Here is a 27,031-nt window from a genome sequence, read left to right on the forward strand (position 1 = left end):
GCAAGCGGGACTGGCCTAGGGGATTTTATAGGGGTTTTAATTACTTTTAAATTTGACATTCTTAAATATTTCATTTTAATCAAATTTTAAATTAGGTGTAATATGTTAGCTTTTTATCATTTGTCAGCCGCCCTGAGTCCGAAAGGAGAAGGGCGGGATATAAATACAATTAATAAATAAATAAATAAATAAATAAAATGGTTTGCTGGCTGAACAATACATTATATTATAATGCATAATTCTTGAACTACGGAGACTAAATCTGCGCAACACTTGGCTTTTTTGAGACAGTCTTTATAATTTATCCAAAGCACTTCTAGCAAATATGACTTCAGCAATAATTTATTATTAGAAAATCAGGAAACATAGAAAGATCTTTCTCAGGTGGCATATATACTAGCTATTCTCAATTACCCACAAATATTAATAAGTGCCTTTTAAGTAATTTTTTTAATCTTTTATTAAATGCAATAATCAAGATTAAAGCATCTCAAATATAAGTTTATTCTGTGTTGAATACATTGAGCTGTGGGACCCACCACTTCTCTGAATAAGTTGTTCTTATTGTGGAGAAGCACTTCCTAACATTCAGGCATGATTATTTACAACAGGCAGCGGAATTCCGTAACAGGCTATAGAAACTGAATAAATAAAATGTTATAAGGATTTATGCATATCCAAGAACCATTGAGTTTTTAAGAGCTCTTATTATTATTTTTAACGTGAAGAGGGGAAATTTATTCAATATATGAACAATAATAATTGTACTTAATATTAATTAGAAATGTATCTATTGTGTGCCATTTTTGTTTCTTGCACTGTAACTTTTAAAAAGAACTTTAATATATGCCCACAAAAAAAAACCGCATTTGCTTTAGAGCAAAGTTAGATAAATCTTAGGCTGCAAGTTTTTGATTCTCTTCTCTTGGATCACGTTGTGATTCAAAACGTCTAGAAAGCTTCAGATCACCTACTAATATAGCAGCATCCATAAAATATAATTATGAGGAAATATTAATATTAAGAACGATTTGCCATCCAGCCTAGAGTGCGGGCATTCCAAAGATTAAATGGATGCAATCCGATGCATTAAATTACTGCTGTAACCTCGTTACAGTACTTTTCACTGGCCATTTTTCTGCCTCACCTTTCCAAGTCATTCGTGGGAGTCCTGGTCTCGCGTCCCAACCCAACGTATCTCTCACTCCCTTCCCTAAAAGAGCCAGATGCTCCCGAAACGACGAGTCTTCTCTGCAACAAGTCTCGGGCGGGAAACGAACACAGCCGCAACCTGCAGGCCGCCATAACGGAACTGCCGGCCGCCGCTGGAATGTGGACGGGACCGGAAGCGGAAGTTGTAATCACCCACACCGCCAGGCGCACGCTGTGGACACGCGCCGGATCACCAGTGACTCCTCTTAAGTCTCTGTTCGGTGGTATCTGGACGGCATTGCCGAGATCGGTTGGTAGGACTCATGGCTGCAAAGGAGTTGCCGTGGAGGCGCCTGACGGGGTTGTCGTTTGGAATGTATACGGATGCAGAGATACGGTAAATTCGGACGGCAGGGAGGACATATTGCTTGAGGCAGCAATCAGACGTTGGTTTCTTCGAAGTCCGCCCACATTGGGGGAATTTAATTAATGAGGCCGCCTGTTATATCTGTCGGCCTTTGCCAAAATATTTTGTTGCTTTTCTGACGACAAACCCAGCTGTTATCCGAATTTCAGTGTTCTAGAGTCTTCTCCAGTGTGATGCCTCACTGTATGTTGGTTTACAGATCCTATTGTTGTTGTTGTTGTTGTTATATACCGTGGTATTCTGTGGCTAAAGTGCAACATAAATATCCGAAAATGCTGGGGAGACCCTCGCTTCCTGTTTGTAGAGGACAGTTCATGACGTTTTTAGTTTGATCATAAAGCATATCAGTCTTCTGCATCAGTGGTTGGAATATAAACCTGGACAATTATTATACTAAAGGGCCATTTTTGCAAAGTTTAATTGATATTCAGTCATTGACCGATTGCACCAAATATGAAATCAGTACTGTTGCTTCTTTTGTTTTTCATGTCCCAAGTACTGTAATAAACTATCATGTCTTGATTGAAAGTGCCCAATTCCAGCCACTTCATTTGCTGATACTAAAATGTCCATTGGTTCATTTTATTTTAAACTATTTTCAATTTTTGCATGTTCATGCTTCTTACATTATATTCCTACTGTAATTTTATCTTTACAGCTTTAGATTTTCTTGCATGGAACATCAGCAACTAGATATCCTATAGGTCAGGGGTCTTCAAACTTGGCCCTTTTATGACTTGTGGACTTCAACTCCCAGAATTCCTCAGCCAGGCACACTGAAGTTGAAGTCCACAAGTCATAAAAGGGCCACATTTGACAACCCCTGCTGTAGGTTTTAATCTAGTCACATCATAAATACCATTAGTATTCCAAAAGATTTTCAGTTCTTCCTCTATAGCATATCCCATCTGATCCAAGGGGCCCATAATGCAGCACTACCTCATCAATTGTTTTACCATTATCCATATGGTTTTCTTGGTAAAAATATGATTACACTGATGAATTTGGTCACCTCTGTCTTAGATCTATGTCTGTCTGGGTGATAAAGGCATCTGAAAGGAGACCTGGATTTTGGTCCATATGGTAGTATATGCTGCTTTGAGGCAGTTCTTTGAAGAAGTGATATACCCCATCCTCAAGAAACCTTCACTGGACCCAACTGTTCCGGAACTAATCTCAGACCTTCTCCTTCCAGTGAATGTTGTTGAGAAGGTGATTGGGTTATAGTCCTGGAAGATATGGATTATCTAAACTCTTTTTAGTCTGGTTTCAAACTGGTATATAGTACAGAACTCAGATGGCATCATAGCTAAGGAAGAGGTTTCTGTGTCTTCAAAAGTGTGAGCAGAGACAGATAGTATTAAGCAATTCTGGTGAAAATGTGTAAAGAGAATATTAAATTGTATACTTTCTAGCAATCCAGTTAAGCTGTTTTGGGACTGTTGAATTTGATTTGGTTTTCTATGCATCAAAACATAATATTGTTTTCTTAATATATGCTTTGAGTTGATAGTCATATACCCAGTTATAGGACAGTTCTATGCAACAAATCCCCTGTAAACATACTGTAACGTAAAAGTTTGTAAGATATGATACTTTCTTTTCTTTAAGTAGTTAAAAAAGAGCAGATATCTCTGCTGTTCTGAATGAAAAGTTTCTGAGTTTATAATGAAAGCTGTAAAACTTCTAGGAAATTAATACATGTTGAACTCTTTCTGTTGTGAAATGTAGTTGATTTTAAGATTTCCATGGCACTTTCTTTGCTTCCTCCCTCTTTGCTTTCACTTTTAGGAAACTGAGTATAAAGTCTATAACCAATCCTCTTTTTCTTGATAATGCGGGTACTCCATCTCCAAATGGACTATATGATTTGGCTTTGGGTCCACTTGACAACAAGGAAGTTTGTGTTACTTGCATGCAAGACTTCAACAATTGTCCTGGTCATCTAGGTCACATAGAACTACCCCTCACTGTTTATAATCCTCTCTTTTTTGATGTAAGTATATTAAGCCATAGTTAAGTAATATATGTGTAGCAGTGAATTAATCATTGCATTCAGAATTTGTAAATAGAAGTATTAATAACTAATAATAATATATAATAACCTTTCCACTCTATTACAATATTGTAACAAAATAACATTGGCACAATATTAAACACATGTGAATTAGCAGGATAGTAATAGTAATAATAATAATTTCTTATTTTCAGAAATTATTCCTTCTGATGCGAGGTTCCTGTTTGAATTGTTGCCATCTAACATGTCCACGAGCTGCAATTCATTTATTACTAAATCAGCTAAAGCTACTAGAAATAGGACTGATTCAAGAGGTCCATGATCTTGAAGCAGTCCTGAGTAGGGTAAGTTTTACTTTGCTTAATCTGTTTTGACAGTATTTTATATGTTTGTAATGTAATTATTCTCTCAGTTTTTAGATGAAAGCTCAGATGCAATTGGTACTGAAATTGAAGAAGTATTAAGTTGCCACACAAAGGATATGCTCCAAAATAATCAGTTTAGAGACTACAGTGCACATGTAAGTAAGAAGAATCAATATTTTATGCAGTTATTTACACTGCTTTTAATGAACAGCTTCCTCTCACTTCCCATTAACTTGTAAAATCAGTGGTTCTTTATGGAAACGTCATTTGTTCTGGCTTAATGTGTGACATTTTTCTTTAATACATTGAGGCCAAACTGTTAATTCTCTAATTTCATCTGTTGCAAAACTAATATAATATAATTGCAGGCTGCTCAGAAAAGAAAACAGGGTTTTCTGTCCGCAGTCTGAAAATCCTGGATTCATTCTTCCTGTTAACTCTTTAACAGTGTATTATTTGTGAGGATTACTGCCTAGTTAGTGGATGTAGGCAGCATATGATGGTTTGCTAGATAACATTTAGACTAGAAATCCTAGATAATAGGAAAAAAGAATCCAGGATTTTTCTGGCTGTGAACAATTTATAGGAGGTAAATCCTATATGAGACTAAATTGAAAGCTTTGTGAATGCTTCAACACTGAATAGAGTGTAAGTGATGAAGATCTGCTGTTCTCTTTAATGTATTCATGGATAATATAACAAATGCTTGTGGTGACATTGGAGGCTTCTTAACTCACTACAGAGTGAATTAAATTACATTTGTTCTTGTTAATGCTCACAATCGACTATATTTAAATTTGTGTTTCATTTACAGTATAATTTCTAGAACTTTGCTTTTCATTCTTGGTGTAGGTAAAAAATGTATGTGAATGTAGAAGTAAACTTATCTCTCAATTTTGGAAATTACACATGACCTCAAAGAAATGTCCAAACTGCAAGTAAGTTTTTATTCCTACTTCCTTTATCCCAAGTTTAAAAACTATTAGGATTTGTCTTCACGTTGGGTTAATGTTCCTTTTTCCCTCCCCTCCATCTTCAAGAGCAGGAAGATCACTTATTCGTAAAGAACATAACAGCAAGCTGACTGTAACTTATCCCACTGTTGTAACTCAGAAGTCAGGCAAACAGAAAGTAGTGGAGGAAGTAGCAAGTATGTGTATTTTATTGTATATTACACACATATAGATGCAAAAGTTGTTATTGAGAAATATTTTTGTCACACTAGAACAAACAGTTGTAGAATATAATATGTAGATGTAGGTACAACTTTCAGACTTTTCAAATTTGCTTTCTGTGTCTGGGTTAAAAATTAATTGAAAATTATGGACACTTTCATAAAAGGTGAATTTATAAACTATTTCAAGACACAATTGTATCAGGGCTTTCTCAAATTTAAGAGTGAGTGAACACATTAACTTCAATGGAATTAAAGCTAGTCCCAAATCCCATAGATTTCCAGTCTTCACTAAAATTAGCTTGAGTGGGTCTTCTCACTCATATGCCATATTTGAATTAAATTGAATACTTCATTTGACCAAGTGTGATTATAGATACAAGGAATTAGTCTCAGTGTACGTGCAGAAGTTCTCAGTGTACATGCAAGGCAACAGAATAATGATAATCATCATAATACCAATAAGAAGGGAAAGCAAAGAATATAATGTATAAATAATAACACTACAGCCATACTATATGATATAGACATTAAACAGAATTGTGAGAATTAGGGGTCCAGCAGAGCAATGGCCCAAAGGGGAAAAAAACTGTTCCTGTGTCTAGTTGTTTTGGTCTGCAATACTCTGTAGCGGCATCCCAAGAGGGGTGGGGGCTGAAACAGTTTATGTCCAAGATGTGGGGGGTCTGCAAATATCTTCTCAGCCCTCCTTCTGACCCTTGCAATATAAGATCATCTATGAAAGGAAGGCTGGTTGTGGTTGTTCTTTGCAGTCTTAAATATGCATTGGAATCTGCACCTGACCTGTTTGGTTGTTGCACCAAACCAGACAGGTACAGACTGTCTAGTTTGGTACAGCAACCAAACAGGACAGGTACAAGCAGCAGACATCATATTTCACAACCAAAGCAAGTACTCTAAGCAGCATAAATAATGTCTGAATATAGCCAAATTTTAATCGATCCAACAATTATTCATGAATTTAGAAACTTTTCTATGTAAGGAAAGTACATTTAATTGCAAATCATGTAAACCCATAATGTGAATTATCCAGTTCTTATTTGACACAGCATATGAACTATTCTCTTTGGATTATCATGTTGCACAAATCCAGATAACTGTCATTTATTCACAATAAATAATCACAATTAATTGAAAATGTAGCATAATATAAGATGGCAGTTGTCTACTGACTGAAAAATACCTGGAGAAAAGTAAATGCAGAAATTGTTTCAAGTACCTCAAAACATAAAATAATTCAAACTTCTTAGCTATAGATGAAACTCAGCTGGGAAAACGAGGCTACATGACACCTTTGACTGCCAAACAACACATTGAAGTTTTGTGGAAGAATGAGGGTAAGTGAATAAAACAGCTTGCTGCTTTTAAGAATTAATATCTTTTTTCAATTTACCAAAAAAAAATATATGCTGAAAGCTATGGTGGCTGACCTATTTTACTTTACTAACTTTACATGCTGTTTCAATTGCATTATTCTGAGTGGCTCATAGATCTCATCATTATAAAATTAAAACTAAAATATAACTAAACTAAAACTAAAATGCAAAGTATAAACATAAAATGACAACTTAATAAAATAACTTTATAATCAGCAACATCCCATTCCCTAGGAATAATCACAGCAACATCCACATCAGGAGAAGCTAAAATGACTCATTCAGCTCTCAAAGCCCACTGAAAAAGCTTAGGTCTTAATGGCTAACAGAATCAGAGCTTGTCTGATATTGGGAGAATGATGTTTTAGAAAAGGAGATAAATGTCTATGGAGATTCTTAGTTATCCAGGTCATAGTTGTTGCAAAGATGCTTTTTCATGAGTCAACTGGACTTCCTTGTTTTTCTTTGAAGATGTTTCACTTCTCAACCAAGAAGCTTCCTTCAGCTCTGACTGGATGGTGGGGAACGGAAAGATTTTTACTCCTTGCAGACAGCTGGTCATTTGCATTCTTTTAGAGAGTCCAAACCTCTCTTGGAGGCTTTATCTGTGTCATCAGGATCACCTGAGTAGTGCAAATGGATGTGGAGCCTTTTTGGAACTGTTGAAAGGACTGGGTTGTAAACTGAAAATAGATGATGTCATATCCCTCCCCCTCTGTTGAGAGAGGGATGTTGAGTTTTGACATAGATGCCAGGACCTAGAGCAGACATGTCAAACTCGTGATGTCACATGACATCGTGTGACTTATCGGGAGTGTTTTGCCGTTGCCGGCAATGGAGTGGGCGCGGCTTCCACATGATGCGTCCGGCCCATGGGCCGGCAGTTTAACACCCCTGACCTAGAGGGAAACTTCCCTCATTCCAGTAGATGGACAGATACTGCTGAGAAAAGACAACCCCAGCAATATTTAGATCCTGAACTATGAAGTGTTTTATAAATAACATCCAGCACTGAGTTAGTCTAGAGGCAGAATACATCTATGAAATCTTTAGATGGGTCTTTGCTAATCAATGCATATTAGTGTGCATATTAATACTAAGAATGCAAAATTGAACTCTATCATGACTACAATCTAGAGGATGTTTTTCTCAGCTGGAATCATTGAAATAAATGAGAGCTATGCAAACATGTTGAATACAGTTCTTGCAAAATTTGTATACATTTTCACCTAAGAACATACTAAATCATGCCTAGTTGGTAACTGTTGTTTCAATAGAGCTTAAATTCTACTACTTGAGATATCTCCTTTCTCTTTGGCTCATAGCAGGACTACATTTAGAAGTCTTACTAAAAGATTAATGAAAGACAAAAATAATTTGTATTACTGTATGTGTAAGATCTTAGTTTCGCAGGCAGTGACATATGAGTATTTAAGAAACTACAGGTAGTGCTCAATTTATGCCCACAATTGAGCCCAAAATTTCTGTGGCTAAACAAGATATTTGTCAAGTGAATTTTGCCCCATTTTATTACCTTTCTTGCCACAGTTGTTAAGTGAATCACTGCAGTTGTTAAGTTAGTAACAACAATACACAATTGTTAAGTCAATCTGGCTTCTCCATTGACATTGTTTGTCAGAATTTCACATGATAACATGACCCTCGGAATACTGCAACTGTCATAAATTTAAGTCAGTTGCCAAGCATCGGAATATTGATCACGGGGTCGTGGGAATGCTACAATGGTTGTAAGTATGAAAAACAGTCATAAGTCACTTTTTTCAGTGCTGTTGTAACTTTGAATGGTCACTAAATGAACTGTTGTAAGTTGAGGACTACTTCTACATCCTGAAATATATTTTAGTTTTGTACTAATGTTTGACTTAAATTTCATTTTTTAAAATTCATGCAGTTTTTACCAGCAAATAAAACAGAAATAAAAAAGAGAAAAGAGAATCTAAATAGATAGACACAAATAAGTATGTATAGTAACATTTGGCTTCTGACATGTAAACCAAATAAAAAGTTTCTAGAGAAATACAGCAGTCATAGCTGCATCTTGCTTATTTCAGTTCTTTCCATTTTCAGGGTTTTTCCTTTGCAAGCTTTTCTCTGGGATGACAGTCACTGGTGATTTAACTTTCAATCCTGAAATGTTTTTCCTAAATAAACTTGTTGTACCACCTTCCAGGTAATATTATTATTTTGCATTTTTACTCTAATAGCTACATTTGTGATGCCCTATTTACTAATAACATTTTCTAAACATAACCAATGTAATCTGATCTATAGATATCGTCCGGTGAATTGTATTGGAGATCAGATGTTTGCAAATGGCCAAACAGTGAATTTACAAGCTGTTATGAAGGATGCTCTCCTCATTCGGAAACTTCTGGCTTTCATTGCTCAAGAACAAAGTCAGTCGTTACAGATAGAAAATGGAGATCTCAAGACAGTAAGATTGCTTCAGTGCTTCAAGATTAAAAAAATACCCCTCTTTAGTTGAAGTAATTTTGTAAAATTTTTAGACTTTAGCCAGCCTTCTGAATATTTGAAAAAGTAATAATGTTATTTCAAACACTGATCCTCAGTTTCCAAACTTGGTCCTTAGTTTTTCATCTTTAAGCAAAAAGATCTTGCAGAAATTTTTCAGCCATTTTTTACACCCTTCTCTTTGTAGATTCAAGGCTATGAATCCTTTCCCCTCTTTTTTTAATTAGGCTCTGTGTGTATAAAGTATTTTTAAACTGGATTTTTTCTTGTTAAAATTTTAATTTTTTGTTCTACAGATGATAGACCAGCCCTTGGAACCTCTAGACCATTCTCTCTTGGCAACAATTCCTGGACAGACTACTGCAGATAAGCTTTATAACAGTTGGATTCGTCTTCAAAGCCATGTTAATATTTTGTTTGATAGTGACATGGATAAACTAATATCTGAAAAATACCCTGGTGTACGTCAGGTGAGATTTCTAGAGATATTTAAAATTATTAATGAAGGGAGAATATGAAATATTTTTAAATATACTTATACAGTATATTATTTGAATTTGCACATTATTCTTTAGAAAAATACTTCCAAGGTTGTCATGTAAGTGTAGAAATATACAATATAGCAAATGCACAATGCAGCAAACAAATTATGTTAGGAAACAAAAAGGAGTAGCAGTTAATTTAACATAGAACTTTTAAATGACAAAAATATTATGAAATTGAAAAATTATTAGAAGAGTCAATCTACAGAATTTTTGTAAGTAGTGTAGCACTGGAAAAGGTTCTCTTAGTAATCATAATGAACTACATTTTTGTAGTCTCTCTAATCATAATCATATAAAAGCATCCAAAGAATTGCCTTTTGTACTGACATGAGTAGATTAATTTGGGATCTAGCCTTGTTTTAGATATCCAAATCCAAGCCATTGCGGTATTTAATAATCAAGTACTTTGAACTTAGAAATTGAATCTAAAGCTAGTGATATAGTTTTATTATCTAACTGGTTAAAATGAAGTAGCATCTGTATTCTCAATTCACTGAGTTACATATTCTTCAAAAATGTTTCCATATGCAGTACTTTACATTAGTTGATTTGGGATGGTTCTGAAATAGAAGTTCCTATTGCTAAGCTATTTCTAATTGAGAACAACTACTATTATCACATCAGCCTAAAATAACAAAGCAACTTATGACAGATGATTTACATCAGGGTTTCTAATGTTAAGATTGGAGTTTAGAGAAGGAAAGGATGAATATTTTGTCCCAAGGGTCACATTTGTTGTTGGTTAGACACAATGTGCGCACCTATGCATACTGCTCTTGCAAAAAGACACATATTATTTGCATTTTCCCACATATACTGAGCATACATAGAGATTTTCTCAACTCCCTTCCTATCCCTGAGATAATATGAGCTGGATTTATGTAGGAAGGGAAAAGTAAGGAAACATCCTCTCTAGTGACTGATTTTTGATTAGCTGGCTAATGGAAAAGGCAGGAGAGGACTTTTCCTGTAATTAAACTGATCAAAGATCAGATTACTGATTTCTTGCAAGAGAAAGCCAACCATTTATTAATGATTTTCAACTAATCAAAGGGAAAAGTGGGAGTTTGCCCTTGAACTCCAGAAGTCACATTTTTGGCATCCAAAAGACCTGTCAATTTTCTCACGAAAAGACATTCCAAATAGAGCACACTAAAATAGCCACAGAATTACTGACTTATCAGAATTGTGTTAGCTTTCATCAGTCTTATCTCTCACAGAATTTCCACAAAGCACACATGTGAATAACATTGATAACTAATTTTTATTTTATCCTCAAATCTGATAATTTCCTCCTGCAGTCTCATGTACTTGAAAATAAAGTTTAAAAGCATTTCTCCGGATCTTGCTACTAGAAAGGTAATTTTTCAGAATCTTCAAAGTGACATGAATCTATTTATGTTTGTATCTTTCTTGCTGTCCTTGTTGCTAAATTTATGATGAAAGATACTTGAAAAAAAGAATGGCCTGTTTCGTAAACATATGATGGGAAAGAGAGTGGATTATGCTGCCCGATCAGTCATTTGCCCTGACATGTACATTCAGACCAATGAAATTGGCATTCCTATGGTAAGGAAACATTATTTCCTATTATTTTTTATTATATATTCCTATTATTAAGAATATTATTTTATCTTAAGGCTATCTGTTCATTGTCTCCCCAAAAGTGTCTCCCCTATTTGCAAACTATTGCCAGGAATATTAAAAAAATGATAAAATGTTGAGAGAAATGCAGACAAAAGAAGAAAATATAGAAAGATGGATGGCCACAACCAGAAATGAGTACAGCTGAGTGCAGTTACCATATTTAGATGTTTTAAAACAAATTGTATTGGTTTTTTAACTTTTACAACAAAAGTGCTCGAGACACACCGTGGTGATGGGATAGTCAAAACATCCAAAAACAAAATCATATATGAATAACTCAAGTAACTACATTAAATATTCCCTCTCTATTTTCCTCAAATAGTATAATATATTTAAAATGATCCATTTCTACATTAGATTTCTATAAATCCTAATCCTGTTTTCAAACTTTGTTAATTTAGTTACCATAGTCCAATTTAATCTTAACTAAACATATTATCACTTTGGGTACCCCTTCCAAATGTATTCTAGTTTTTAATCTCATGAGTCATTAATTTTATCAAAAATCTCTCTTATTTCTTCTTCCACTACAAAATAGTTATCCTGATTAAAATAAAATATTACTCTACCCTATACATATACAATCCATCATTCAATCTATCTCTATAGGAAGCAAAATAATACAAAACATTAAATCATTTCAGTCCATTAGGAAGAATTCAAATCTCATCCAGATATCATGTCTAAAAACATGCTTATTGTTACACAAAGCATCATCTTATTAACTTAACATGCTCAATTAATTGTTAAATCAATCCAGATCTCTAAAACTTCTTCCATTTTCTTATTCTCATTCCATTACAAAATAATTTTCATACAAATAAACATGTTATTCCAAAAGATACATTCTTACTCTATTTAACTAGTAATCACCAATTTTTCTCTCGCTTCTAACTCTAAATCTTAAACCTTAAGTCAATCCATATTTCCACAAGGCCTTTTTAATCCATTAGATATGGTTTTAAGTTTCTCTTTTTAGTCTTATTCTGGCTTTCTTTTTGTGCCAGGCCGGTTTCCATAACAAAGCCTCTATTTCAGCAGATAGATCTCCCTTTATTGCTTGTGATGTCATTTGGGTCAGTAGAAGACATCCCATCCTCTGTGTTAGGGGCCTGGCTCCTTTGTCGTTAGATCCTCGTTGCTTTAAATAAGTCTCAATATTTGGTTCTTTTGATCCTCAAGGATGTGAGTGGGATGCTTATAAGGCAATATAAATTCCTCTTTAATCTCGGTTAGTTCCTCTTCTGGTATATTTTGGTTCATAGAACAGTCAGTTGAAGTCTGGGAATCAGTTTGTAGGTTTGGAGTAAGGTTTCTGGCTCTTATTTCTGTAGTAATCTCTTTTATTTTAGCGCATACTTGCTCAGTGGCTTCGTAATTTTTTCCCAATATAAGCTTACAATTTAATTGTAAGTAAGGTTTCTCCATTTCAATAATAATTGAAGACAGTCCTTTTTATCTTTTAGTGGGGGCTATATTTACTAGAAATTAAACATTGTCCACCCCACAATTTCTAACTGCTGCATCAGCTTCTTTATCTTTTCCCATCTGTAATAGTTTGAAGGTCAAGCCAACCTCATCTCCAGACAAAAACAGGCAGTTGCAATATTAAATGTTCGCCACAAGATGTCCTCAGTGAATTACAAAATCTTTCCCAAACACCATTTTTTTTCCTTTTTCTCTCTTTCCTTAAAAAAAGAAAAAGTGGAAAAAGAAATATTCTTTAAGTATAAAATCAAGATAAAGCTCTATAAAAAAGTTTTTTCTGTACCCCAAGGTAAATAAAAGTAAGGTATAGTCATTAAAATTAACTATTCTGTCCTTTTGTTCAGCGCATTTCTTCCCACGCAAGCAAACACCGCTCTCTCAAGACAGGGAAATGATTCCAAAAAGGCTTTTACAGGCAGAGAGAAAAATAGGGTGAAGAGAGGAGAAGGGAGGGTCTGACCCGAATCATCCGCGGTGGGTCTTTCATGCTTAGATGTTCCTGTGACTTTCGGCTGGTGCAGCTAGATGATTGGCCATCTTGTAGCACGATCTTTGCTCCATCGGCCCTAAGGAGTTAGCTGGAGCCATGGAAGAAGCTGCCGCACTCCTGCAGTCACCAACAAGCCTCATCGGTGGTCGCCCCTTCAGGGCGATTTTCAACCCACTATGGGGTCTACCGGCAAAGAAAAAACAGCCGGTGAAGAGACAAGTCTCTTCATACGACCGGAGTTGCCGCGAACCGGAAGCGGAAGTCCATATTTAGATGTTTTAGATGTTATGTCAGTTATGCATGAGAGTCAGAGGTTTATGAGAGTTAATAATATGGAATCTAGACAGTGGAAGTGATTCCTACAAGAGAGAAAGATTAAAGGAATATTCCTAGAGTGATGACAATGTACACAATATTTTCTTTTTTGCCTCTTCTCTTGCAGGTATTTGCTACCAGATTGACCTATCCTCAACCTGTCACTCCTTGGAATGTCCAAGAATTGAGGCAAGCAGTTATAAATGGGCCAAATGAGCATCCTGGGGCTTCCATGATTATCAATGAAGATGGATCTCGCACAATATTGAGTACAACTAGCCAGACTCAGAGGGAAGCCATAGCTAAGCAACTCTTAACCCCTTCCACTGGAGCACCAAAACCAGGGATAAAAATTGTGAGTGGCGTCCAAATCTAGTCATCTGTATTATTTGTATCAAGGTATATATAGCATGTGTTTGGTAGAGATGCTGCCAACCCAATCCTATATTGTAGACGTGTCAAACATGCGATATCACATGACGTCGCGTGACATATCGGGACTGTTTTGCCATTGCCGGCGCATCCGGCCCGCGGGATGGCAGTTTGACACCCCTGCTATATTGAGATTATAGGTAGTCCTTGACTTACAAGATTTCATATAGTGACCGTTCAGAGTTACAATGGCACTGAAAAAAGTGACTTGACTCTTTTTTCACACAACAGTTGCAAGTGTCCCCATGGTCACATGATCAAAATTCAGACACTTGGCACTTAACTCATATTTATGACAGTTGCAATGTCCTGGACTCATATAATCACTTTATGTGACCTTTTTACAAGCAAAGTCAATGGGGAAGCCAGGTTCACTTAACAACTGTGTTACTAACTTAACAAGTGAAGGGATTCACTAAATAACTGTGGCAAGAAAAGTCATAAAATGGGACAAAATTCACTTAACAATTGTCTCACTTAGCAACAGAAATTTTGGGCTCAATTGTCATAAGTCAAGGACTATATATATTCTCTTAGCTATTTGCCTTAGACATTCTGATTAATGTAGTTAGTATCTTAATTTGGACATGTCACTGGTTCAGGCTATATTATAGCATCTAGTGATATAAAAGCAAGAGAGGCAGGTATCTTGGGGTTCCATGGATTCTCCCTTGCTTCTCCCTTATTGTGCTATACCTTCAGCAAACCTAACTGTACAGGATAGGATAGGCTTAGCATATCTGTGGGCTTGGCTGTCTAATCATGAGGGTTGGGCATCGGGGAGGGGGGGGAATCTCCCTGATAGGACAATGTTACTGTAAAGCCATATAAAATGTTTATGCACAAGAGAGGTTTTGAATTCCCAAATCCCAGCTAATGGTGCATTGCACCCTGGATGGTGGAGTTTGCTTCATGGACTGGTAGATTCATGAGTCTGTCTTACAGCAAGAAGATAGGCTAAGTGTCTTTTTAATATTTTAAGGTTTGTCTGGTCTGTTATCTTATTGAGAAGGTCAACTTAATATGCATGACCCAAACTTATTTGAGTGTGAAGGGAGAACTCTCATCACAGAGTGTGAAGGGAGAGCTTTCCATAATGCTGGATCAGTGTACTAGAGTTAATATTTTCATCCAAGGCCATTCTCCCATTTTTAGATGTGAGAGCCTGTTTCTGAAATTGGGCCTTAGGAGCCAGGGGGGTTTGTTGTTATTGTACCAGCCTCCCTGCTACATATCTGCTTTATCTTATGAGCAGCTTGGTGCTGTAGCTGACTTGCCAGTGGAGTTCTCAAATATTGAGAATGTTGGCCATCTTCTTTGGGCCCAGAATTTGAATCAACTTAAGACATAAGGTATATTTATATTGGCATAACATTATCTTCGAACCCAATCTAATATATAGTATAGATGAAAGATACAGTTAAATAGAGATTAAAAGAGAGAGAAAGCTCTCAAAATGCCTGCAAAAAATTAACTGATGGCCTTCACATTTCCAACAACCTCCTTTATGAAGAAACATTGAAAATGGTTTGCTTTAAAATTATTATTAAACTTTTTTTAAAAAAAGAAAAACCGAATCAGAAAAGTAACAAAATAAAAAAGGTAAGAAAAAGCAAAAATATGTATATATAAGGCTTACTTGTATCATAAAATGAATAAAATAGAATAAATTAAGTACAAATTTTCAGAATAATAATCGATTTACTTGTGTTATTTAGCATAGTTTTAAATTATATTTTAATGTTTGTTTTAATCTTTTAATTATTTTTCACCTGTTTCAATAATTTGTAAAGCTACCCAAAGTCATCTTGTAGGGGAGATAGGTGGCGTAGAAATTTAATAAAAATAAAATTATGTCATTTAAAAATATATACCATTGTTAACATTCAATTAATCTTTAAGTTTCAACAATAGTGATCATACAATATGAATCATAAATCAAAGGAGAACATTAACAATAAATTCTATCTAAATAAATCAGATCATCCAAGACTTAAATGTTAAAACTTTGTAATAGGAGAAACCCACGTTTTCATTGTATTGTAAGCCCAAATAACCATTTCCATGTTAAATTCTGTATCAAATGTAGTTTTTATGTATAAGCTTATTTTAGACATTATGCAGCACAGCTAAAAAACAGTGGTATACTGCTTTCAGTGACAACTATAGAGTATTCAATAATTAAAGCTAGTCTAGTATACTTTGTAGGAATGTAAGAGTTAGTAATATTGAATAGAAAATGGCAATTTAGGAAGAGAATTCAACTTTTAGAATGTTTCATTCTATTATAATTGTTAGGCTTTGCTACCAAATATGGAAAAAAATATACATTTTTCATTTTACATTTTCAATAGTTTTTAGAAAATGAATTATAAATTTTAGCAATATATATTTGAGTAATAATATGATAGAATGTCTTATATCAGTAAGTGATATTCACTGAAAATTTAGTATTTTCTTCAATTGAAATTTCTATAGTTACATATAAGAGAAACATTGAAAACTGTGTGTGTGTTCTCTAATTCACATGTGTACCTGGAACACATTTGTACCTGGGCCAGAATAAATTCTCAAACACTTTGAGGACTTAAAACATTATCTTGCTGATTTGAAAACGAGATGTAGTCAGTTCCATATTTTCTGTCCTCAAATGTTTTTTTTCTTGCATGCCACTATTAATCTTTTGATTTTGAGATGGTTTAAAAGGGAGGAGATTCTTTTTAGGAGGAAAGGGAAAGAAAATTACTCAGGCAATCCTTCCCGTGTATTTCCTCCATTAATTAGCTCTTCATAATCTTTCCAGTCCATGATAAGTAAGGCATGTCATTGTTTTCAGGACAAGTTGAAATAAAGCCATGCTAAAGAATTTGTATTCAGCTTGCTTACTCTCAGTTTCTTAGCATTGAAGCAGAATTAGGGGAAGCAGATGATTATCTAGCCACAAGGAAATCAGTTTATTCTTTCAAAAATTAGAATGAGGAGGAAGTCCTGTCTTATACCCCAGCATAAAAAATGTCATAATCAGTGCTGAACAGGGACTCTTTAGAAAAGAGAGTTTATATAACTAGAATTTCACCTTAATGAAATGAAAACCCTTTGTATTACAGGTTTTTACCTGGCTTTTATGCTGGAATAATAAGGCCCTAAAGATTTTTCTCAAAGACCTTGGAGGTGCCTAGATAAGTAACACTACCTTGAACTATAAATTACAGTTCTATTTCAACCTTCCATTTGTTGGGATTTGTAATACCAGTATATCCAGGAGGCTATACGTTTATCTAATAATCTGTTTATCTTTGTTGCTTTTTTCTTAGTGTGGTTTTCTCTTTAGTCCCCTGCAATTTCTAATAATCTTTGAAAGAAAATATTTATATAATTGAACTTTATTTTTGTCAGGTGTGCCGCCATATTAAGAATGGTGATATCCTTCTGCTGAACCGACAACCCACTCTTCATAGACCCTCTATCCAAGCCCATCGAGCAAGAATCCTGCCTGGAGAGAAAGTTTTGAGGCTTCACTATGCCAACTGCAAAGCCTATAATGCTGATTTTGATGGTGATGAGATGAATGCTCATTTTCCTCAAAATGAGCTGGGCCGAGCTGAAGCCTATGTATTGGCCTGTACAGATGAACAGTATCTGGTTCCTAAGGTAAATTGTTAAACATAGTATAAATCGTCATTGATGATAGATGCCATTTTCCATATTTGTTTGTCAGCCACATAGTGATTTTGAATTTAGTTAATGGTGGTTTTGACAGTGAGTCAGTATATCAGGATGCATTATATCTTGGCAAAGAAGTAATTTGTTACCTCTAGCAATTATATCATGATGTGTTTTCTTTCTTCAAATCTTGGAGCCAGTAAGTTGCAACTGAACATAGAAAAAAGAAAGAAAAGTCCTTGAACCTTCCTTCCTTCCTTCCTTCCTTCCTTCCTTCCTTCCTTCCTTCCTTCCTTCCTTCCTTCCTTCCTTCTTGCCATCCTCCCTCCTTTCCTTTCCCAACATGTCTAGCATGTTTATATTGGTGGCTTTATGACTCCTTCCAATAAATTCTATATGAAAAAGGGAAGAAGTGATAGCATAACATGGGTTTAGAAATATAAATCCTGTAGATCTATCTTTATTATGTCATATGATAATAAATGTCATATATTAACTACCACATAGTAAATACTTTTAAGGCAGGCAAATATGAATATTTTTCAGTGAAAAGGAAAAAAATGTATAAAATACAGAGGCTGAAATTTTATTAATCAGTTTACATAGCTGTTATATTACCTTAGTCTCTGTCAGCTATCTGTTAAACCATTGAAGAACTTGCATATTTTCCTACTGTGGAATCAAGTGCAGGACCCGAAATCCAATAATCAAGGCTCACTACAGTAATTATTTATTCTGTGCACACTACAGATAAAAGGACACACTTAACATTTGTACATTTAGGAAAGAAAGATAAAATGATGAGAAAATGATGGTCATAGGTAATAGATGATATAAGAATAAACATTCATAATTAGAAAACCTCAAGTTACTGTCTTGCCCTTCTTCTGTTGGTATCATCTAAAAGAGTTAGTGTCTTAATAAAGTTGTGTTGCCATAAAAGTTTTGATAAGCGTATTGAGAAGAGAGGTCTTCAAGGCCTGAATTAGCGCACATTCCTTCTGTTTCTATCTTGCTAACACTCCCACTTCTCCAGGAACTTGCTTTCCTCCTAGTTCTTCCCTCTCTTGATCTCTTAGAGGGCAAAATATATGTCTGAAAAAGACACAGTTTAGCCTAACACTTGATTGGAAACAATTTCTGAAAAGATCTAATGTCAGCTAGAGGAGCTAGTCAATCTAGAGCCGGATTTTGCAGCCAGCCTGTCCCAGGTAATCATAAGGTAAGCTCATTTCATGGAGTACTGAGACTTTTTATCTTAAGGTAGGCATAGGTTGCAAAAATTGATGTGTCAATTACAGTGATAGTGAGGAGCCCTCAATGAGGTACCAGTTTCTGTGCATTCGGTTGGGCTTGTGATGAGTGTGGGTTTGGACAACTGGTACTGTATGAAATGAGGTTAAATACCCAATTGCACAGGGGCCCGTGAGGCATGGGCTGGAAAGTGGAATAATTTTCACACAACAAATATCATCCCTTTAGTAAGTACAGAGAAGTTTGTACATAGCTGAGCTCTATTATTTGTGTGCCATTTTCATTTGAAGGTAGGAAAAGACATGCATTTTTGTCATAACAACAAAACACTTGTACACAATTGTGTCCTAGCAACATTGTCCTTTGTTTCCATCCTGTATAAAGTTTGGTGGGTGTAGGCTCAATATACAAGAGTAGTTGCTCTTTAGTGATTGAAGCTGAGTGGTTTATGTGTTGGGGTAGTTTTCAGAGTACCTCCTATGAAGCTTGTTTTAAATACAGAATCCAATTTATTCCCTCTGTAGGATAGAAAGACTCTCCAGATAGAATTATGGAGTAGTCTAACATTAAATAAAAGTTATTGATAGAGAGCCAGCTCAGTGACTGTTGCATCCTCCACTTTAGCAATTATAAATAGACCTCAATTAATAACAGGAACACAGTGTTTAGCAGAACCATCACTTTGCTGTGAGGCAGAAAGAAAAGAATAAGAATATAATAAATTGAGCTAAATAATAATTATAGGAGCCTAAATATGAAAATTAAATTGCTATGAAGACTATTTCCTCAAAGTCCATTAAAACTTATCATGTAGTTCTATCCTTCTCTATGGGGACTGCACATCTTGCCTTGCACTTTACACTCTTTCTGTGATGAAATTAAGATCACAGTAAAATTTAAAGTCCGCATTAAAACTGGGTGTTAAATTAAAATCATTAAAACCTTTTAAATCCTACATTAGTTTTGTTTATGCTATGTAAAAAACAAACTGAATGTATCACACTTTTTGTGAGAGTCACTAAAAAACAGGTTAGGCATAAAACTGAATCTTGTGGGGCATGCAAATATATATATTGAAGGCCCTGAAAAATAAAAACTAGTAGATAATAAAAACGTCTGTATAGTTGGAGAAAGAAAAGGCAGTTGCAATTTCAGTGGTATGAAAAGTCTTGCATTCTCCAGTTTGTTTAACAACACCAAAAAAAACCCCAAACAAAACAAAAACATCACAACGAAACAAATTGCAGTAGCAGCTTCTATCTTTACTCCTTTTGTTTTTGTTTCAACTACCAAAAAGTCAGAGTTCTTACTTGGTAGCCTTCAATAAGTACTTAACAATCAGACCATTATGGAATGCAGCTGGCATTAGGTGAGGGGTAGCAGCTACCTTGCAAAAAATAGCAACTTTCTTTATGCTAGAAAAAAATGTAAACTTAGATAAAAAACAGTCCCTTGAGTAATCTGAAATTATCCATAATACTCAGTACATAGCTTATCCCAACAAAGAAATGGAGTATGCTCCATACTTTGCTCCATGCTCAAGAGTTTTCAGCATGCAACAGTGAATCAACATATTGAGTCACCATTCACAGACAATATTCTCTTCGTTTTTAGGAGCCAAAAATGTAATACTAATGCTAAATTGCTAATATTCTCCCACTCCTCCAAGAACTTGTTTTACTCCCATTACTGACCTACTAATGTATTATTTGATTCCTCAGGATGGGAAACCATTGGCAGGATTGATTCAAGACCATATGGTGTCTGGTACTAGCATGACCACTCGAGGCTGTTTCTTCACTAGAGAACAGTATGTTGAGCTGGTGTATCAAGGGCTGATGGACAAAAAGGGAAAAGTAAAGCTGCTATCTCCAGCTATTGTAAAGCCACGATGCTTATGGACAGGAAAGCAGGTAAGTTAAAAAATATCTTGTTTTTTTTAAATACAAATACAATGCTGCCTACCCAGTCAACAAAACCTAGTATTTATTTCCAAGTACAAAAGAGTTCATTCTTTTGTATGTGTTTTGTATCGGTGTGGTTACATTTCAATCTTGACTCTTGGATATATTTCTTAATTTTATGAAAAAATGTAACAGCAATGACTTAATTTTATGAAAAAATGTAACAGCTATGTTGGTTACTTGAAAAACAAAATTAGGCAACTTGAAAGATTACCCAAATAACTGCAAGTTTTCTGGTGTAATTTAATATTTATGAATCTAATAATATGCAGATAAAAGTCTGGAGAATTTCCATCATTCTTTTTCCCTAACAGTTGTGACTCAAATCAGCCACAAAATTATTCTCTGCTCCCTCATTTCATTTGTTTTTGATTTTTTAAAAATTTTCTTGATTGTGCTTGGAAACCTAAAAGCTAAAACTAATTTTGTTTCTTTGTATGTTTTTTTATTTCATTTGGAATTTTATTTCATTGGACTCTTTTCTTTTCATATTTACTTCTGTTTTTAAAATTAAATCTACCATTTGTCATCTTGAACTAGGTTCCTTTAACTTTTGAATAACTCTCATATTATCTGTTCTTTTATTTTTATTGATATTATCACCCTCTTATTCACATATTCTCCTGCTTTTCCTTCTCTTATTCCCCATCATGTTTGTTTCATTTTTTCCCCTTATTCTTCCAATTGTGGTCTTTTGAATAGATTTCACATTTTCTGTTTTGTAGTTTTAAATGTGCTGTGATGACTTTTCATGTTGAAATAGCACTGTTGCCCTTGTATGATTTATTATTTATGTAGTCTGATAAGTTTTGCTCTGCTGTTTCTTCACAGATGAAACATATGTACATAAATATAGAAGTATATCTTGCATGTTTAAGCTATATTTCTGTCCTGTGTTTTTCTGTAGGTTGTTTCTACTTTGTTATTAAATGTAATTCCAGAAGGTCACTTTCCACTAAATCTGTCTGGGAAAGCTAAGATCAGCGGAAAAGCCTGGACAATAGCATCTGCCTGTAGAATTCATAGATCAGATCTTGACTCTATGTGTGAATCTCAGGTAAGAATCAAATATGAAAAAGATGTAAGCTAGCCAAATGGATTTCATGGCTATTGAAATCTATCCTGAGGATTCTTTGGATCTTGTCTGCTATAACGTGGAACTTTAGCAGAATTTGGAGGAAGGCATCATGCTTTTAATTTGAAGGATCTTTCTTACCAGCCAGCTGGGTGAAAAATCTGTTCCATGATTAAAATATAATTATTTCATTAATCTTTATTTTGGAGCTATTTGTTTAATTATTCATACTTTTTTTAAGTTGGAGCATTTATTTATTTATGCATTTGTTTATTTATTTATTTAGGCAAAATAGGTATACACATTTGTATGAATGAATCTGAACAATTTCAGTCTAGAGGTAGGCAAGATTTAATGTTAATTTTTTTTGCATCTGCCAGGTTCTTATTAGAAATGGAGAATTGCTCTGTGGGGTCTTGGATAAAGCTCAGTATGGGAGCTCTGCCTATGGTTTAGTCCATTGCTGCCATGAGGTTTATGGGGGTGAGACTAGTGGAAAGTTGCTAACAGCTCTGGCTCGAATCTTCACTGCCTACCTACAGTTCTACAGGGGTTTTACAATGGGTGAGTAAAACTAATCCTTCTCATCTCTGAAACTGGGGTAAGCAACATTATGCAAAAGAAAAAGGAGTATTAGGTAAAAATAAAATGAGGCAGAACTTTCTCTGTTGGCTTCCCACAAAGTTAGTGAGGAAGATGGCAGGGAAGGTCACAAATTGCTCTGATAAGTCTCCAACTCAGTCTTTCTTTGCTCATGTATACCACACCCTCCTTCCCACTTCACTCACTTGCACCAGTGCCCTCCTTCCTCAACCTCCTTGCTCTTATACAGGCATGAAACCACCAGTCCCTTCCTTTCCCAGCTCTCTGTGCATGCACCCTGTGCCCCTTTTTCCCATCCTCCCTTCTCTCGCACACATGCACATACCCCATACCTTCTTTTCCTGCCCTCCCTGAGCTTGGGCACATTGCATCGCCCACCAACTTACACCCCAGGGCACCCCACACTCCTTACTTTGACTCCCTCTGTTTGCTACTTTATGATCCATGTGTTTTGAAATTATGATGACAATTGGATTGCCTGGATTGCCATCGCTAAGCAATGTGGTCATATCATGTCACATGTTATGGCCACATTGCTTAGTGAGAGCAATCCCAGGTAGATCAGACTAAGCAACCAATTCCATATACAAATTGTACATAGTTAAAACCACTCATTTAGTGACAATTCAGAATTATAGTGCTGAATAAGTTGTATTACCAGTTCTCTGCACATAGATGATTGTGATCTGGTTTCTTAGCAACTCTAGTGCTTAGGACAGTTACAGCATCTCATGTCATGTGATTGCCATTTGTGATCTATCCTGCCAATTTCCTAAAAGCAAAGTCAATAGGGAAACAAGTGGGGAAGGTCACAAGTTGCTATGGTAAGTTTGTCCCAATTGGCAATAATCACCCCCAGTCCCCTTGTGTTATGCCATACTGGCCATCTTTGCACCCTCTCATACCTGACAATCAGTTTCAGCCCTATCACCATTACACCCTGCCAGCCACTGATGCATCCTTACACACCCGTTCAGGCCTGGCAACCACCCATATTCTCTGGCACTGCACCTGCTATCCACACATCCTCCTATACCTGGTAAAAGATACTTGCCTGCCTGTCGGCCTGTTTGTCAACCAACTGAAACTTGCAACTTTCTGCCGGTTCACCCTCTTGACTATGGTTGTTGGAAGCCAGCAGGAGATTGTGAGAAGGTCCTCACTTAATCCATAATTGTTACTTAACAATGGCAATAGGGTTGCGGTCACTAAGCAATGCGGTCATGTGACATTGTACTTGATCATTGCACCGCAAGTTTGCATATGCTTCCCCTTCCCTCACTTTAACTTTGTAAATGACGGAGGGGCCTACCTAAGACATTTTCTCAAATTAGTTATTGGAATGAGCGTAAGCCCAACTTGTGTGACTGTTGTCTTGGTAACAACATTGCCTCCTGTACATGCACATTCATATCTCAGACCACTCTGTATTTATTTATCCATTCATTTGTTTGTGTGTCTAAGGTGTAATTCTGAACATTTGTGACAAATATGCAACAGAAAGCTACATCCTGATGCCAAACATTGCAGAATTCTCTCTTGAAGAACTCTTCAGTCTTGATAAATTTTAGGAGATTCTAAGTTTATACAAGCCACATGTTATACAACAACTGGGGAAACGACTGATAGATGGGACTGATGGCAATTTTCCACACTGAGGAACTACAAGCCAGTGGCACAACCTTGCTTGGCTTGAAGCTCTAGCAGCTGCTTCCAGCAATTATGTCAATATTTTGCAAGGAGGAAGAATATTTTCCATATAGATAATTCTAATATTTTCCATAGAAGGAAACCTGTCTGTGTAATATAGCAAAAGTATTATAAAGAAAACATATTTTAAAATTGGAAAATAATACAATAATAAGAAACAACAAAACACAGAAAAATGTGTGATTTCTGTTTAAATAATTTGCCAAAACTTATGCAATAAAATATTTTAAAAATATATTAATAAATAAAAATAAATACTAGAACATATTCTCAGATTTCTTTTTATTTATTACTAAGTTTTTATGCTCTGAGAGGCATTATTACATAAATTTGCTTATTATCATAGCATCAATTATTGCAAATATTTATATCCCTCCCAGTGTAATGCAGATTGTATCATGGTGGCTTACTTACAACATTAACAATAATAAAAACAGAATACATTACTTTTCTAAAACCTCAGATGAAAACATTCTTTATCTTTCTATTCTAGGAGTTGAGGATATTTTGGTCAAATATAAGGCAGACCAGAAGAGGTGCAGTGTCATTAAGGAAAGTACCAACTGTGGTATAAAGGTAAGCTCATGCTTTGGAGTATGGTGGATGAATCATCTGTCTTCATCAAGAAAGCGATGTTATATTCTCTAAAAAAAATTTGAACTTTTCAGGCTGTTAGAGCTGCATTTAACCTATCCCAAACCTCTTCTTGTGAGGAACTTCGAAGTAAATGGCAGGATGCCCATCTTCAGAAAGATCAAAGAGATTTTAACATGATTGATTTAAAGTTCAAAGAAGAAGTCAACTGTTGCAGCAATGAGATCAACAAGGTTTGTTTTAGAAATTTGAGAAACCTCATACTTTATTTTTAATATGAATTCAGATCTTGGGAATTTTTTTAATAGAAAGTGTATGTGGAAAATATGTATATTTCAGTCAATCAGAATAGAGCTGGAAGGGACCTTGGAGGTCTTCTAGTCCAGTCCCCTGCTCAAGCAGGAGTATTATTTCAGACAAGTGGCTGTCCAGTCTCTTCTTAAAAAACTCGAGTGATGAACATCTGAAGGCAAGTTGTTCCACTGGTTAATTGTCCTCACTGTTAGGAAGTTTCTCCTTAATTCCAAGTTGCTTCTCTCTTTATCAGTTTCCAACCATTGTTTCATAGCCTGCCCTCTGGTGCTTTGGGGAATAAATTGACTCCTTCCTCTCAAATACTGGAATACTGCTATCATGTCCCTCCAGTCCTTCTTTTTTCTAGACTGGCCATTCCCAAATCCTGCAGCCATTCTTCATATATTTTAGTCTCCAGGCCTTTAATCGTCTTAGTTGTTCTTTGCACTTTTCCAAAGTCTCAATATCTTTTTTGTAATGTGGTGACCAAAACTGGATTCAGTATTCCAGATGTGGCCTTACTAAGACTTTATAAAGCACTACTAATACTTCACGTGATTTTGATTCTGTACCTCTGTTCATACAACCAAGGATTGTATTAGCTTTTATGGCTGCTGCCGCACACTACTGACTCATGTTTAAGTGATTGTCCACTAGGATTCCAAAATCCCTCTCACAGTTACTGTTTTTGAGTCAGGTTTCGCCTAATCTGTACTTGTACCTTTGATTTTTCGTGCCCTGGTGTAAAACCTTGCTTTTCTACACATTAAATATCATTTTGTTGGATAGGGTCCATTGTTCAAGGTTGTCAAGATCTTTTTCGATCCTGAGTTAGTCTTCTGGGTTGTTGGCTATTCCTGCCAGCTTAGTGTCATCTGCAGATTTGATGAGATCCTCTTCTATTCCCCCATCTAAGTCATTTATGAAGATATTGAACAATACTGGGCCTAAGACAGAACCTTGTGGTACCCCACAGCTTACTTCCCTCCATGTAGATGTAGCACCATTAAGGACTACTAACTGAGTATGGTTTCTCAGCCAGTTACAAATCCATCTGTTGGTGATGCTGTCTCTCCCACATTTTTCTAGCTTATCAAAAAGTAGTTGTGGTCTACTTTGTCAAATTTCTGTGAGCTATATATGTTGTAGGGGACTCAAACAGTAACATAATCTGCTCAATTATCTATATATGTGCAAAAAAGCTAGATTTTGGGTTCAAACGCATACACTGATTTAGAGGATTTTAAAGATTAATATATAACTGAAATCAGAAATTTTTCTCTGTGGACAGATGGATAAACAGTTGGAGAAAAGTCATGGAACTTTGTTTTTATATATAATAACCATAGCTAAGTTTTATGGACAAATATGGAAAGATTTGGCAATACCTAGACTGGAGAAATATTTGGTGACAATGATAGAACTTGAGAGGGCCAAGCTAATCTGTTGATTAGAAAAACGACAGTATTTATATTTATCGCTGACTGGAAATCCCTTATAGACTTTTGTGTAAAACAAAAAAAATGGACTTAGATTTGATGATTAGATAAAATAGATTATAGAAAGAAGAGAATCATTATGTAACTTTAGAGAAAAAGGTAAATCTACAATTGTACTTCCATAAAGAAGAATTGAAAGCCACTTCTTTATATATTTTTCTTTTCTATTTTTCTTATATTTTCTCTTTTTTGTAATTTAGTGTTCTTTTTCTTTTTTTCTCTTACCTTTGTTTTAATTTATATTAATCTTTACTATAGTTTTTTAAAACTTTCAATAAAATTAAAATTATATTGTAAAAAATTGAAATATTTCTAGCTCTAGTTCAGATATATGGATAATTATTGCTCTGTGACTATTTGTTTCCGTGACATCTAATTAGAGCATCTCTCTCTGCTCTCCCATAATCTCCGGGTAGATTTGCCATGGCTTAGA

The 27,031-nt window shown here is 35.3% G+C and overlaps 1 protein-coding gene across 1 annotated transcript in view; it reads left to right on the forward strand.

Moving 5' to 3' along the window:
- The first annotated feature begins 1,392 nt into the window (after window positions 1-1,392).
- The window catches only part of POLR1A (RNA polymerase I subunit A), a 62,177-nt gene continuing 36,538 nt past the window's right edge, over window positions 1,393-27,031 (forward strand). Inside the window, exons 1-18 of the mRNA XM_015831503.1 lie at window positions 1,393-1,549; window positions 3,371-3,575; window positions 3,791-3,940; window positions 4,009-4,116; window positions 4,814-4,899; window positions 5,002-5,111; window positions 6,407-6,493; window positions 8,621-8,723; window positions 8,825-8,987; window positions 9,322-9,495; window positions 11,017-11,139; window positions 13,638-13,865; window positions 17,339-17,593; window positions 20,581-20,772; window positions 21,731-21,880; window positions 22,279-22,462; window positions 24,705-24,787; window positions 24,880-25,038. Coding sequence (XP_015686989.1) covers window positions 1,476-1,549; window positions 3,371-3,575; window positions 3,791-3,940; window positions 4,009-4,116; window positions 4,814-4,899; window positions 5,002-5,111; window positions 6,407-6,493; window positions 8,621-8,723; window positions 8,825-8,987; window positions 9,322-9,495; window positions 11,017-11,139; window positions 13,638-13,865; window positions 17,339-17,593; window positions 20,581-20,772; window positions 21,731-21,880; window positions 22,279-22,462; window positions 24,705-24,787; window positions 24,880-25,038 — 2,634 coding nt within the window. The 5' untranslated portion in view covers window positions 1,393-1,475. The remainder of the gene's footprint in view (window positions 1,550-3,370; window positions 3,576-3,790; window positions 3,941-4,008; window positions 4,117-4,813; window positions 4,900-5,001; window positions 5,112-6,406; window positions 6,494-8,620; window positions 8,724-8,824; window positions 8,988-9,321; window positions 9,496-11,016; window positions 11,140-13,637; window positions 13,866-17,338; window positions 17,594-20,580; window positions 20,773-21,730; window positions 21,881-22,278; window positions 22,463-24,704; window positions 24,788-24,879; window positions 25,039-27,031) is intronic.

The sequence above is a fragment of the Protobothrops mucrosquamatus genome, unplaced genomic scaffold, assembly GCF_001527695.2.
Source record: "Protobothrops mucrosquamatus isolate PMUCROS unplaced genomic scaffold, P.Mucros_1.0 scaffold_257, whole genome shotgun sequence".
Taxonomy (NCBI): domain Eukaryota; kingdom Metazoa; phylum Chordata; class Lepidosauria; order Squamata; family Viperidae; genus Protobothrops; species Protobothrops mucrosquamatus.